Below are 15,020 nucleotides of genomic sequence, written 5' to 3' on the forward strand. Positions count from 1 at the left end.
CTCCAACTCACCCTCAATGCCATACCTCCGTATTTTTTGCAGTAGCCTACCATGGGGAACCTTATCAAACGCCTTACTAAAATCCATATACACCACATCTACCGCTTTACCCTCATCCACCTCCTTAGTCACCTTCTCAAAGAATTCAATAAGGTTTCTGAGGCACGATCTGCCCTTCACAAAACCATGCTGACTATCTTTGATCACATTATTCCTATCCAGATGTTCATAAATCCTATCCCTTACAATTCTCTCTAAGACTTTGCCCACAACAGAAGTGAGGCTCACCAGCCTAGTTACTAGGGTTATCCCTACTCCCCTTCTTGAACAAGGGAACCACATTTGCTATCCTTCAGTCTTCTGGCACTATTCCTGTAGACAACGAGAACATAAAAATCAAGCCCAATGGCTCTGCAATCTCCTCCCTTGCTTTCCAGAGAATCCTAGGATAAATGCCATCAGGCCCAGGAGACTTATCTATTTTCACCCTTTCCAGAATTTCTAATACCTCTTCCCTACATACCTCAAAGGCGTCCATTCTAATTAATTGTGACTCAGTATTCACATCGGCAACAATGTCCTGTTCCTGAGTGAATACTGACAAAAAGTATTCATTCAGTGTCTCCCCAATCTCCTCAGCCTCCACACGCAACTTCCCTTGACTGGACCTATTTCTATCCTAGTCATTCTTTTATTCCTGACATACCTATAGAAAGCCTTTGGGTTTTCCCTAATCCTACCAACTAAGCACTTTTCATGTCCCCTCCTTGCTGCTCTTAGCTCTCTCTTCAGATCCTTCCTGGCTACCTTATAACTCTCAATCGCCCCAATTGAACCTTCACGCCTCATCTTTACAGAGGCCGCCCTCTTCCCTTTATCAAGGGATTCCAATTCCTTATTAAACCACGGCTCCCTCACATGACCCTTTCCTCCCTGCCTGACAGGTACATACTTATCAAGGACACTCAATAGTTGCTACTTGAACAAGCTCCACATATCAATTGTGCCCTTGCCTTGAAGCCTACTTTTCCAAGCCACGCATCCTAAGTCGTACCTCACCGCATCATAATTTCCCTGCCCCTAGCTATAACTCTTGCCCTGCAATGCACACTTATCCCTCTCCATCACTAGAGTAAAAGTCACCGAATTGTGGTCACTGTCCCCAAAGTGCTCACCTACCTCCAATTCTAACAATTGGCCTGGTTTGTTACCCAGAACCAAATCCAGTATGGCCTCACCTCTTGTTGGCCTGTCTACATATTGTGTCAGGAAACCCTCCTGCACACATTGGACAAACACCGACCCATCTAACGAACTTGAGCTATAGCTTTCCCAATCAATATCAGGAAAATTAAAGTCCCCCATAACAACCACCCTATTACTGTCACTCTTCCCCTGAATCATCCTCGCAATCCTTTCTTCTACATTTCTAGGACTATTAGGAGGCCTGTAGAAAACTCCTAACAGGGTGACCTCACCTTTCCTATTCCTAACCTCAGCCCAAACTACCTCAGAGGGTGAGTCTTCATCCATCGTCCTTTCCACCGCTGTAATACTATCTTTGACAAGCAATGCCACACCTCTCCCTCTTTTACCCCCACCTCTGACCCTACTAAAACATTTAAACCCTGGAACCTGCAACAGCCAATCTTGTCCCTGTTCTACCCATGTCTCCGTAATAGCCACAACATCGAAATCCCAGGTACCAACCCACGCTGCAAGTTCACCTACCTTATTTCGTATACTTCTTGCATTGAAGTATACACACTTCAAGCCACTTTCCTGTTTACAGGCACCCTCCTTTGAGATTGATGCCCTGTTCCTAACCTCCCTACACTCCAGGTCCTGCACCCTAAAGCTACAGTCTAGGTTCCCATGCCCCTGCAGAGTTAGTTTAAACCCTCCCCAAGAGCACTAGCGAACCTCCCCCCAAGGATACTGGTGCCCCTCAGGTTCTGAAATGTCTTTTAAATGTTGTAATTGTACCTGAATCTGCCATTCCTCAGGAAGTTCATTCCATATGTGAACCACCCTCTGTGTAAAACATTTGCCCCATGTCTTTTTTTAAAGTTCTCTCCTCTCACCTTATAAGTGCGCCACCTAATTTGAAATCCCCCATCCTAGGGAAAAGACAACTACTATCTATACGCTCTATCTATACCTCTCATTATTTTATAAACTTCTATCAAGTAGCCTCTCAACATCCTACAATTCAGTGAAAAAAGTCCCAAGCTATCCAACCTTTCTTTATAAATCAAAGTTAAAAATTACATAACATCAGATTATACTCCAACAGATTTAATTGGAAGCACACTAGCTTTCGGAGGGCTGCTCCTTCATCACCTCTGAAAGCTAGTGCTTCCAATTAAACCTGTTGGACTATAACCTGGTGTTGTGTAATTGTACACCCCAGTCCAACACCGGCATCTCCAAATCATTTATAAATCAAACCTTCCATACCCAGCAACATGTTCTGTTCTTCAGAACAGTCCAATTCTGAAGAAGAGTTGCTGGACCCAAAATGTTTACTTTGATTTTTTGACACAGATTCTGTCAGACTTGTTGCGTTTTTCTAGCAATTTCTGTTTTTGTTGATGATTGGCATTGTTAGCCTCACTGTTATCTTAACAGTAAATTCGATGGAACAGTATTTCTCTTCCTCAAGCAAATAATTACCTTTTAAAGACATTTATGAGGATAAATGTTCTTCTTAATTTGGTCTGAGGAACGTACAGTTCTCAGGCTCTCTGAAGGAGAAATTGGATTCAAGACTCAGGCAACCAAGAGTCTGGAGATTCCTTGTTTCCACATAATTGGAAGAAAAATGGCAGGACCAGGTCTTTCAGGAACTTGACTCACTTTCTTCTGTATTTGGCTGTGGGTTATCACTTCCTTATGCGTATGTCTGTGAGCTATCCAAATGGACTGTTACCCTAAAAACCAGGCACTGTGGCTTGAACAGGAAATGTGCGAACTACACCCGCTGAGTTTTCAAAGGAGAACTGGCCAATAAACAGATGTGTTTCTGGATTTCATGTCACCACTTATGAGCACCATCAGGGACAATTAAGAGAGGCTGAACCCTGAGGTGACAATATTTCCTTTCTTTGAGCATATTTGACTGAGTTCTGAGGAACGGTCATCAGACCCGAAATATTAACTCTGATTTCTCTTCACATATGCTGCCAGATCCGTTAAGCTTTTCCAGAAATTTCTGTTTTATAGTGAGAGAGATATGACTGGTGATGGTTTAATCTGAGGGTCACCATGCCTTGGTTGAAGGGCGAGGTTGAGAAGGAGAGATCTTTACGGTAACCTCAGCCAGTGTGGGAATTGGATCCATGCAATTGGCATCTCCTGCACCTCAAACCAACCACCCAAGTTAACCAACCTTTCAAGTTGGTGTAGCTACATCTTAAGCTCAAAGACGTTTTATAAGGAAAGCACGCAAGATAGTGTTAAAAAGCCTACATCTGCCATGGTTTAAACATGGGAATCAGCATGGGTGTCTGTGGAGCCCCGGGAGGAGGAGACTGGGAAAAAGAGAATACAGGTGCTGTAGATGGTGCTCCCAGACATGGGAGCCTCGGTGGAGGTGTGATATTAGTGAGATATTATTTAATTTAAGTTATTTGAATTTAGTTTAAGTTAATAACTATTTAATATGTTTATAGTTTAGATTAGATTCCCTACAGTATGGAAACAGGCCCACACCAACCCTCCGAAGAGCAACCCACCCAAACCCATTTCCCTCTGCCTAATGCATCTAATACTACGGGCAATTTAGCATGGCCAATTCACCTGACTTACACATCTTTGAACTGTGGGAGAAAACCAGAGCACCCAGAGGAAACCCACGCAGACACAGGGAGAATGTGCAAACTCCACAGATACAATCGCCCGAGGCTGGAATTGAACCCAGGTCCCTGGCGCTGTGAGGCAGCAGTGCTAACCACTGAGACACTGTGCCTAACCGCTGAGCTGCTGTGCCTAGATATGTTTGTTCTGGTAGGATAGTAGGTTGTCTATTAACAATGGTATTGTGTTATAGCCTGTTTCATACTGCCTTTTATTTCTGTTTTGATGGTGTTATTATTTTTCTTTGTATATAAATGCTTTGTAAAAGATTTAAAAATATTTATAAAAAAATGTCAAAATCCCACCATTCATGGTGCACCAACCCTCCATCAAGGGGTTAACAATCTTGTTGATAATTCCTCTGCTTTCTGTTTCCCACTGAAGCCTTTTCTTCATTCCAGTATGTTGCTATTGGATGGAATACTTGGGTCAAATGACCTGATACTTTGCCAATAATTCCATGGAATCTAACATTTATACATCAGACACGCTGAAGACCATTGTTAGAATTTAATTCCATTCAAAAGAGGCGTTAATTGTGTCAGTGATGCAACTAGACTGGTTGAGGGACTTTGCTTCTGTGACTAGGTTGGAGAAGCTGAAACTGCTCTTGGAGAAGAAAAGGCTGAGAGGAGAATTGACTGAGGCATATAAAGTCAAGAGGAGGGTACAGAAAGTGGAGAGTCGCTGTTTTCTATGATGGAGAGTCAAGGATTTAAGGTGAAAACACAGGTAGCGGATATTAGCTGAAAATTACAACAGGTGATGTCATGGTGGAAGAACACCATTCATTTGTGTATAAAAGCGTTTGTGGATATAAGAAAGAAGATAAATAAAGCTGGGGTATTACTAACTTGGTCATTAACAGGTCAAGGCAGTGGACAGTGCAGGGCTTTGTTGTCGACTGTTTGCCCCTCCTTCACAGCTATTTTTGTGCCCCAGTCCTTGGTCAGGAGGCATGCTGGGTCCACTGGTATTTGTGACACATTTAGCGAGATGTGTGCACCATAGGAGGGGGAAATGCCTTAATTCCCCTTCAAACTCTATTTTGATTTCACCTCTTACCTCTCCCTCACAAGGTGAACAATTGAAAACATGGGTGATTTAGTCGTGGTAGATAAAAGTACCATCAGTAATTTTGGTGGTGGGAAGAAAGCCAATCAGTTGTGTATGATAACACACAAGGAGCTCAGGTTAAGAGAGTCTTGGGGTACAGTGGTAATCTTTCTACCTCTGTGTCAGGACCACCCTGGTTCAAATCCCACCTATCCCCTATATCCAGATGGGTTGCAATGATTCTGTACAAGTTCATTAAAAATATCTTCCTATTCTTTGCTTTATTAGCAATCAAATGACCCTCAGTCAACTTGCAGTAATGAAAGATACCAGCTGCCATATTAAAAACATGTGGCGTAGTGGTTGTGTCCCTACCTCTGAGCTAGGCTTCAAGCACCATCTGCTCCAGAGGTGTGTCATAATGACTCTGAATGAGTTGATCAGAAAATATCTTTTAAAAGGAAGAGCTGGGATTTTACTGTCCCTGGCATTAATTATTTGCTTAATTCATTAATTGGATAATTTAACCGGCAGTTTGTTTGTAAATTAGGCAAGGAACTTGGCTCTTTCCCAGTATGGAGTTGGCTTCTGGACAGGGAATCTGGAAAGGAAAAGTGGAAACTTTTGTACTAAATTACAGTTTTACAATAAATCACTTGAAGCGTTTTACTGCCTAACGTATCATATGGAATATGGAATGTGAAATAAAAGAATGGTAACTTGATATTCTATGTCAGGATGGTATGTGACATGCAGGAAATTTTGCAGGCGATGGTGTCCTCCTACATCTGCTGCCCATGTTTCTCTGTGGTCCCTGGAGAGCATCCACCATACAGAATGACATCAAAAGCTCAAAAAAGAAGTGCAGTACAGGAAAGGCCCTTCGGCCTTCCAAGTCTGTGACGATCAACATGCCCCTAACAAAACTAAAAAACAAACCTTTTGCCTATTTGGTCCATTTCCCTCTATTCCCTCCCTATTCATGGGACCATCCAGATGCCTCTTAAATGTTGCCAATGTGCCCACTTCTACCATTTCTTCTGGCAATGCATTCCAGGCTCTATGAAAAACTTCCCTCACACATCTCCCTTAAACTTTCACCCACTCACCTTGAATCTGTGCCCGCTTGTAATTGAAACGTCAACCCTGGGAAAAAACCTCTGACTATCCACCCTACCTATGCCTCTCATAGTTTTGTACACCTCTATCAGATCTCCTCTCAGTCACCATCCAGTGAAAACAATCCAAGTCGTTTTAACCTTTATCATATCCAATGCCTTCAAGACAGGCAACATCCTGATGAACCTCGTCTGCACTCTCTCCAAAGCTTCCACATCCTTCTGGTAGTGTGGTGACCAAAACTACACACAATTCTGTAAGTTTTAGAATACTCGTAGATAGAGAAAAGAGTGGTCCTCAGGAAAGAGTACTAAGCTGGACCAAAGCCAATTATATCAAAATCAGGCAGGAGCTGGGAAATGTGGATTGGACACAGCTATTTGAAGGGAAGTTCACATTTGAGATGTGGGAGGTTTTCAAAGATAGGTTAAAGATAGTGCAGGATTGGCATGTCCCATTGAAGGCAAAGGATAGGAAGGGCAAGATTTGTGAACCGTGGATGACAGCAGAAATTATACGACTAGCCAAGAGGAAAAGGGAAGTGTACATAACGTCTAGGCAGCTGAGAAGAGAACAGGTCCCAGAGGATATCGGAAGAGTAGGACAAGGAATCAAGCGGGTGAAGAGGGGTCATGAAATAGCTTTAGCAAGCAGAATTAAGGAAAAACCAAAGCATTTTATTCTTATATAAGAAGCAAGCAGGTAACTAGAGAAAGGATTGGTCCACTAAAAGATAATGAAGGAAGGCTGTGTGCTGAACCTGAGAGATTGGGTGAGATTCTAAATGATTACTTTGCATCAGTATTCACTGAGGAGAGGAACATGATGAATCTTGAGATTAGAGATAGAAGTTTGATTAGTCTGGATACATTGGCATAAGTAGGAAAGACGTGTTGGGTAGGCGAGAGGTTATTAAGGTGGACGAATCCCCAGGACCGGATGGGATCTATCCAAGGTTGCTGAGGGAGGCGGGAGAGGAAATAGCTGGGGCCCTGACAGATATCTATATGGCATCCTTAAAGACAGGTGAGGTGTCGGAGGACTGGAGGGTAGCTTATGTTGTCCCCCTGTACAAGAAGGGTAGTAGGGATATTCCGGGTAACTACAGACCAGTGAGCCTGACGTCGGTGGTGGGAAAGTTGCTGGAGAGGGTACTGAGGGATAGGATCTATTTATGTTCAGAAAAGAATGAGCTTATCAGTGATAGGCAACATGGTTTTGTGCGGGGGAAATCGTGCCTTACCAACTTAATAGAATTCTTCGAGGAAGTAGCCAAGTTGTTAGATGAAGGAAGGGCTGTTGATGTCATATACATAGACTTTAGTAAGGCATTTGATAAGGTTCCCCATTGTAGTCTCCATTGTAGACTAATGGAGAAAGTGAAGTCACATGGTGTGCAGGGTGTTCTAGCTAGGTGGTAAAAGAACTGGTTGAGCAACAGGAGACAGAAAGTAGTAGTTGAAGGGAGTTTCTCGAAATGGAGAAACGTGACCAGTGGTGTTCCACAGGGGTCAGTATTGGGTCCACTGTTGTTTGTAATACACATAAATGATCTGAAAGAGAGCACTGTTGGTATTATCAGCAAGTTTGCAGATGACACAAAGATTGGTGGAGTAGCAGAAAGCAAAAGGGACTGTCAGAGAATACAGGAGGATATAGATAGACTGGAGAGTTAGGTGGAAAAGTGGCAGATGGCTTTCAATCCAGACAAATGTGAGGTGATGCATTTAGGCAAGTCTAATTCTAGAACGAATTATACAATGAATGGAAGAGCCTTGGGAAAAGTTGATGGACAGAGAGATCTGGGAGTGCAGATCCATTGTACACTGAAGGTTGCTGCACAGGTGGATAGAGTTGTCAAGAAGGCATATAGTATGCTTGCCTTCATTGGACGGGGTATTGAGTATAAGAACTGGCAAGTCATGTTAACATTGTACAAGACATTGGTCCGGCTGCATTTAGAATATTATGCACAGTTCTGGTTGCCACATTACCAAAAGGATGTGGATGTTTTGGAGAGGGTGCAGAGAAGGTTTATGAGGATGTTGCCTGGTATGGAAGGTGCTAGCTAGGAAGAGAGGTTGAGTAGGTTAGGTTTATTTTTACTAGAAAAAAGGAGATTGAGGGGGGACCTGATTGAGGTTTACAAAATCATGAAGGGTATAGACAGGGTGGATAGAGACAAGCCTTTTCCGAGGCGGAAGGGTTCAATAACCAGAGGTCATGCTTTCAAGGTGAGAGGTGGAAAGTTTAAGGGGAATACACACGGCAAGTACTTCACACAGAGGGTGGTGGGCATTTGGAATGCATTGTCAGCAGAGGTGGTAGGGGCAGGCATGGTAGATTCAGTTAAGATGCGTCTGGACAGATGCATGAGTAGGTGGGGAATAGAGGGATACAAATGCTTAGAAATTGACCGACAGGTTCAGATAGTACATTTGGATCAGCTCAAGCTTGAAGAGCCGAAGGGCCTGTTGCTGGACTGTAAATTTTGTTTGTTTTGTTTTGTTTTATACTCCAAATGTGGCCTAACAAGGGTTTTATATAGCTGCAACATGACTTGCCAACTCTTGTATTCCATGTCCCGACTGATGATAGCAAACATGCCATTATGCCTTCTTAATCACTTTGGCCACCTGGTTTAGGGAACTGTGAACCTGCACGCCCAGAGCCGTCTCTATGTTAATGTTCCTGAGGGTTCTGTCATTTACAGTAGAATTCACTCCTAAATTTGAACCTCACATTTGTCTGGATTGAACTCCATCTGCCATTTCTGTGCCCAAGTCGCCAATCAATCTATATCCTGCTGTATACTTTCATAATTGTCAGCACTATCAGCAACTTCACCAATCTTCATGTCATCTGCAAACTTCCTAATCAAACCACCCACATGTTCCTCCTGATCATTTACATATACTACAAACAACAGAAGACCTAAGACTGATCCCTGTGAAACACCACTAGTTACCAGTCTCCATTTTGAAAACCACCTTCCACCACTACCTTGTGTCTTCTATGACCAAGCTAATTTTGTATCCATCTAACCAGCCCATCCCAAATCCCATGTGATGTAAGTTTTTGTACCAATCTGCCATGTGGGACTTCATCAAATGCCTTACTAAAGTCCATATAAACTAAATCCACAGCTCTTCACTCAACAATTATTTTTGTCAACTCTTCAAAAAAATTCAATCAGGTTGGTGAGACATGACCTTCCCCATTCAAAACCATGCTGTCTGTCACTAACCAGTCCATTTTCTTTCAGATATCTTGTCCCTCAGTATCTTCTCCAAGTGTTTCCCTATCACAGATGTCAGGTGCACTGGTGTATAATTTCCTAGATTATCCTTGCTTCCTCTAGAGTCATAAAGTCACAGAGATGTATAGCACAGAAACAGACCCTTCAGTCCATGCTGACCAGAAATCCCAACCCAATCTAGTCCCACCTGCCAGCAAGAGGCCCATATTCCTCAAAACCCTTCCTATTCACATACCCATCTAAATGCCTTTTAAATTTTGTAATTGTACTAGCCTCCACCACTTTCTCTGGCAGCTAATTCCATACAATCACCACCCTCTACTTGAAAAATGTTGCCCCTTAGGTCCCTTTTAAATCTTTCCCCTCTCACCATAAACCTATGCCCTCTAGTTCTGGACTCCCCCAAACCAGGTAAAAGATCTTGTCTTGTTACCCTATCCATGCCCCTCATGATTTTATAAACCTCTTTCAGGTCACCCCTCAGCCTCCAATGCTCCAAGGAAAATAGCCCCAGCCTAATCAGCTTCTCCCTATAGCTCAAACCCTCCAACCCTGGAAACATCCTGTAAATCTTTTCTGAATCCTTTCAAGTTTCTTAAACAAGGGAACAACTTTGGCTAATCTCTGGTCTGTTGGAACCTTGCCTGGGGTCAAAGAGGATGTGTAGATATCTGCTAATGCCCCAGTTATTTCTTCCCTTGCCTCTCGCAGTAACTTGAGGTAGATCCCATCTGGTCTGGAGATGTGTCTACCTTAATGCAATTTAGGATACCCAAAACTTCCTCCTTCAATATATTGACATTCTCTTGACTATTCACACATTCATCCCTGACCTCAACATCAGCAATGTCCCTTTCTTGGTGAATACTGATACAAAGCTTTCATTAAGGATCTCTCCCTCTTCCTGTGGCTCCATGCAAAACTTCCCTCCTTTGTTGTTGAGTGGGCCTACTCTTTCCCTTGCTACCCTCTTCCTTCTGATATGTGCATAAAAAGTCTTGGGATTCTCCTTGACCCTGTTTGCTAAAGACATTTCAAGGCCCCCTTTTGCCTTCCTTATTCCACAGTTAATTTCCTTTCTAATTCCTCTATACACCTTAAAGGCTTTGTCAGTTTGTGGCTGCCTAGACCTATCATATCCTTCCTTTTTCCTTTCAACTGATGTTATAATTTCCCTTGTCATCCATGGTTCCTGAACCTTGCCGTTCCTATCCTTCAGTTTTGCAGGGACATGCATGTCCTTCACTTTAATCAACTGGTCTTTAAAAGCCTCCCACATGCCAGACACAAATTGTCCCTCAAATAATTTTCCCAATCCCCATTCGGCAATTCCTGTCTAATTTGAATGTAAGCACCCTCACCCGAGGGCCGGTCTTGTCCTTGTTCATGACTACTCAAAATCTTATGGAGTTACGGTCATTGAGCCCAAAATGCTCTCCTACTGAAACATCGATCATCTGTCCTGGCTCATTCCCTAATACCAAGTCTAATATGTGAAGGAGATGCTGAGGGAATTTGACGAGTGATAGAGATGAATGCTGGGTTTCTAATTCCCTGTAGTCTCTTCCTGCCTCATTAAAGCAGCGAGAGATTAGGATTGAAAGGTTAGTCCCATTTTACATTTACCTAAAATTATTTTGATGACCTTTACCCATCAGTAGGAGTATCACTCTGATTCTTTGTGTTTTACTTACTTATCTGTGGCAGTTTACAGAATATAAGTCAATCTGACTTGTCTTATACATTTGGTGATATCTCTCTGGGGACTCAACCCTTTTAAAACCTAATTTTGGAATAATACACTTGCTCGGCAAGCATCCTTGCCCTATTCTGCAGGTCAGCAATGTGTCTTCAGAATATAAATTGCGCTTTAACAAGCATCTGAGTCTCCTTTAATGAAAGAAGAGAGAAGTATTTGTGATGGAAACTGGCAGTCACCATGATATTGTCACTGGTTGTAACACGTTGCATGTTAAAAGGAAGAATTCATTGTTTTACTTTTCCTTGGTTCAAAAGTCATACAGCCCCAATTATTATTTCTCTCTTTCTTTCTCCCCTCTGACAGATCACGGTTAGCAGAGTTCCAAACGAGCTGTCAGCCTTCCACACAGTCTGTGAGTGGTTGTCTCAGGGAGAACTATGCTGCTTGTCTGCTCTCCTACACTGGCATTATAGGTAAGATCCAAGGTCTTTGCTTTTCAGCTGCTTGTTACTTCAATGTTTGTACTAGGTTCCAGGCTTGTTAAGGTAAAGGATGATACTGCTGGAGAATCAAAAACCTTCCCAATTCAGAAGCTTACTGCCAGCAATAAATGTTCCTTAGTGTTTGCATAGATGCAGAATAAAGCACACTTGTTTTTCTACACACATTGTTGGAAAGGGTAAAGAAAGGATGTATAGGCTGACCAGACATTTGCAAGTTCTACACAGGTGTTGAAGTACTTTTGAAGTATAATGCTGTTGCAATGTTCAATGGAATAGTGGTGCTAGAAAAGCACAGCAGTTCAGGCAGCATCCGGGAAGCAGTAAAATCAACGTTTCAGGCAAAAGCCCTCATTCCTGATGAAGGGCTTTTGCCCGAAACATCGATTTTACTGGTCCTCAGATGCTGCCTGAACTGCTGTGCTTTTCCAGCACCACAAATCCAGAATCTGGTTTCCAGCATCTGCAGTCATTGTTTTTACCCTGCAATGATATATGGTCATGGCATTTTACAGCAGGAAAAGAGGCTCTTCACCATATCTTATCAGTGCCGATCACCAAGCACCTATCCACTCTAATCCCATTTTCCAGAACTTCATCATTAGTCTTGTATACTATGGTGTTTCACGTGGTTGTGTAAATGCTCCTTAAATGTTGTGAGGGTTTCGATCTCTACCATTCCTCTCAGACAGTGAGTTCCAGATGCCCACCACATTCTGGGTGAATAAAGGTTTCCTAAAATCCCTCCTAAACTTCTTGCTGCTTACCTTACATCCATGTCATTCTATGAAGGGGAAAGACTTCTATCTACCCTGTCTATGTCCCAAATATTATGGCACAGACAGCAGCACACAGAGGTGCTAATACCCAATACATTATCTGGGCTGACACCAATTGTTAAAGTTCACTTGAGAATGTAACTTGTTAAAAAAAATTTGCGATTTACATATGAAAGAAGAGAAACAAACATGGTCATTCTAACAGATAAGAGACTTAACAAACAGTCAAGGTATTTTTCAATGTATAATTTCAGTTACATCACACTGTAAACTTTTGTGATAAATTCTGTGTCATACAATTTTGTACTCCACAATCACCTGATGAAGGAGCAGCGCTCCGAAAGCTAGTGCTTCCAATTAAACCTGTTGGACTATAACCTGGTGTTGTGTGATTTTTAACATCAAAACTTTGTACACTTCAATCAGGTTTCCAGCCCAGTCAACATCCTGGTGAATTTCTCCGTCAAGTTTTCTAGTGCAATTATAGAATCATAGAGATGTACAGCATGGAAACACACTCTTCAGTCCAACCTGTCCACGCCGACCAGATATCCCAACCCAATGTGTTAGGTAAGGGGTAAATGTAGGGGTATGGGTGGGTTGCGCTTTGGCGGGTCGTGTGGACTTGTTGGGCCGAAGGGCCTGTTTCCACACTGTAAGTAATCTAATCTAATCTAATCTAGTCCCACCTGCCAGCACCCGGCCCATATCCCTCTAAACCCTTCCTATTCATACACACATCCAAATGCCTCTTAAATGTTGCAATTGTACCAGCCTCCACTACTTCCTCTGGCAGCTCATTCCATACACGTATCACCCTCTACGTGAAAAAGTTGCCCCTTAGGTCTCTTTTATATCTTTCCTCTCTCACCCTAAACCTATGCCCTCTAGTTCTGGACTCCCACACCCCAGGGAAAAGACTTTGTCTATTTATCCTATCCATGCCCCACATAATTTTGTAAACCTCTACAAGGTCACCCCTCAGCCTCCGACACTCCAGGGAAACCAGCCTCAGCCTGTTCAGCCTCTCCCTATAGCTCAGATCCTCCAACCCTGGCAACATCCTTGTATATCTTTTCTGAACCCTTTCAAGTTTCACAACATCTTTCCGATAGGAAGGAGACCAAAATTGCACGCAATATTCCAACAGTGGCCTAACCAATGTCCTGTACAGCTGCAACATGACCTGCCAACTCCTGTACTCAGTACTCTGACCAATAAAGGAAAGCATACCAAACGCCTTCTTCACTCCTAGCTACCTGCGACTCCACTTTCAAGGAGCTATGAACCTGCACTCTAAGGTCTCTTTGTTCAGCAACACTCCCAAGGACCTTACCATTAAGTATATAAGTCCTGCTAAGATTTGCTTTCCCAAAATGCAGCACCTCACATTTATCTGAATTAAACTCCATCTGCTACTTCTCAGCCCATTGGCCCATCTGGTCAAGATCCTGTTGTAATCTGAGGTAGCCCTCTTCGCTGTCCAATTTTGGTGTCATCTGCAAACTTACTAACTGTACCTCTTATGCTCGCATCCAAATCATTTATGTAAATGACAAAAAGTAGAGGATCCAGCACCGATCCTTGTGGCACTCCACTGGTCACAGGCCTCCAGTCTGGAAAACAACCCTCCACTACCATCTCTGTCTTCTACCTTTGAGCCAGTTCTGTATCCAAATGGCTAGTTCTCCCTGTATTCCATGAGATCTAACCTTGCTAATCAGTCTCCCATGGGGAACCTTGTCAAGCACCTTACTGAAGTCCATATAGATTACATCTGCTGCTCTGCCCTCATCAATCCTCTTTGTTACTTCTTCAAAAAACTCAATCAAGTTTGTGAGAAATTATTTCCTACGCACAAAACCATGTTGACTATCCCTAATCAGTCCTTGCCTTTCCAAATACATGTACATCCTGTCCCTCAGGATTCCCTCCAACAACTTGCCCACCACTGACGTCAGGCTCACCGGTCTATAGTTCCCTGGCTTGTCTTTACCGCCCTTCTTAAACAGTGGCACCATGTTTGCCAACCTCCAGTCTTCCGACACCTCACCTGTGACTATTGATGATACAAATATCTCAGTAAGAGGCCCAGCAATCACTTCTCGGGTACACCTGATCAGGTCCTGGGGATTTATCCACCTTTAACCATTTCAGGACATCCAGCACTTCCTCCTCTGTAATCTGGACATTTTGCAAAGTGTCACCATCTATTTCCCTACATTCTATATCTTCCATATCCTTTTCCACAGTAAATACTGATGCAAAATATTCATTTAGTATCACCCCCATTTTCTGTGGCTCCATACAAAGGCTGCCTTGCTGATCTTTGAGGGGCCCTCTTCACTCCCTAGTTACCCTTTTGTCCTTAATATATTTGTAAAAACCCTTTGGATTCTCCTTAATTCTATTTGCCAAAGCTATCTCATGTCCCCTTTTTGCCCTCCTGATATCCCTCTTAAGTATACTCCTACTTTCTTTATACTTTTCTAAGGATTCACTTGATCTATACCTGTCTATACCTGATATATGCTTCCTTCTTTTTCTTAACCAAATCCTCAATTTCTTCAGTCATTCAGCATTCCCTATATCTACTAGCCTTCCCTTTCACCCTGACAGGAATATACTTTCTCTGGATTCTTGTTATCTCATTTCTGAAGTCTTCCCATTTTCCAGCCATCCCTTTACCTGCGAACATCTGCAATTGCATCCTTCCTGTAGTTTGGTGACAAGAACTACAACAGTAC

General features: G+C 42.8%; 1 protein-coding gene across 4 annotated transcripts in view; it reads left to right on the forward strand.

The window, feature by feature from the left end:
- Positions 1-15,020, forward strand: part of gfra4a (GDNF family receptor alpha 4a) — a 167,333-nt gene that overhangs the window by 128,655 nt on the left and 23,658 nt on the right. For all 4 annotated transcript variants that reach the window (XM_072577178.1, XM_072577168.1, XM_072577189.1 and 1 more), the window contains one exon: positions 11,358-11,467. In XM_072577178.1, the coding sequence (XP_072433279.1) occupies positions 11,358-11,467 (110 nt within the window). The remainder of the gene's footprint in view (positions 1-11,357; positions 11,468-15,020) is intronic.

This window comes from Chiloscyllium punctatum, chromosome 1 (assembly GCF_047496795.1).
Source record: "Chiloscyllium punctatum isolate Juve2018m chromosome 1, sChiPun1.3, whole genome shotgun sequence".
NCBI classification, from domain to species: Eukaryota; Metazoa; Chordata; class Chondrichthyes; order Orectolobiformes; family Hemiscylliidae; genus Chiloscyllium; species Chiloscyllium punctatum.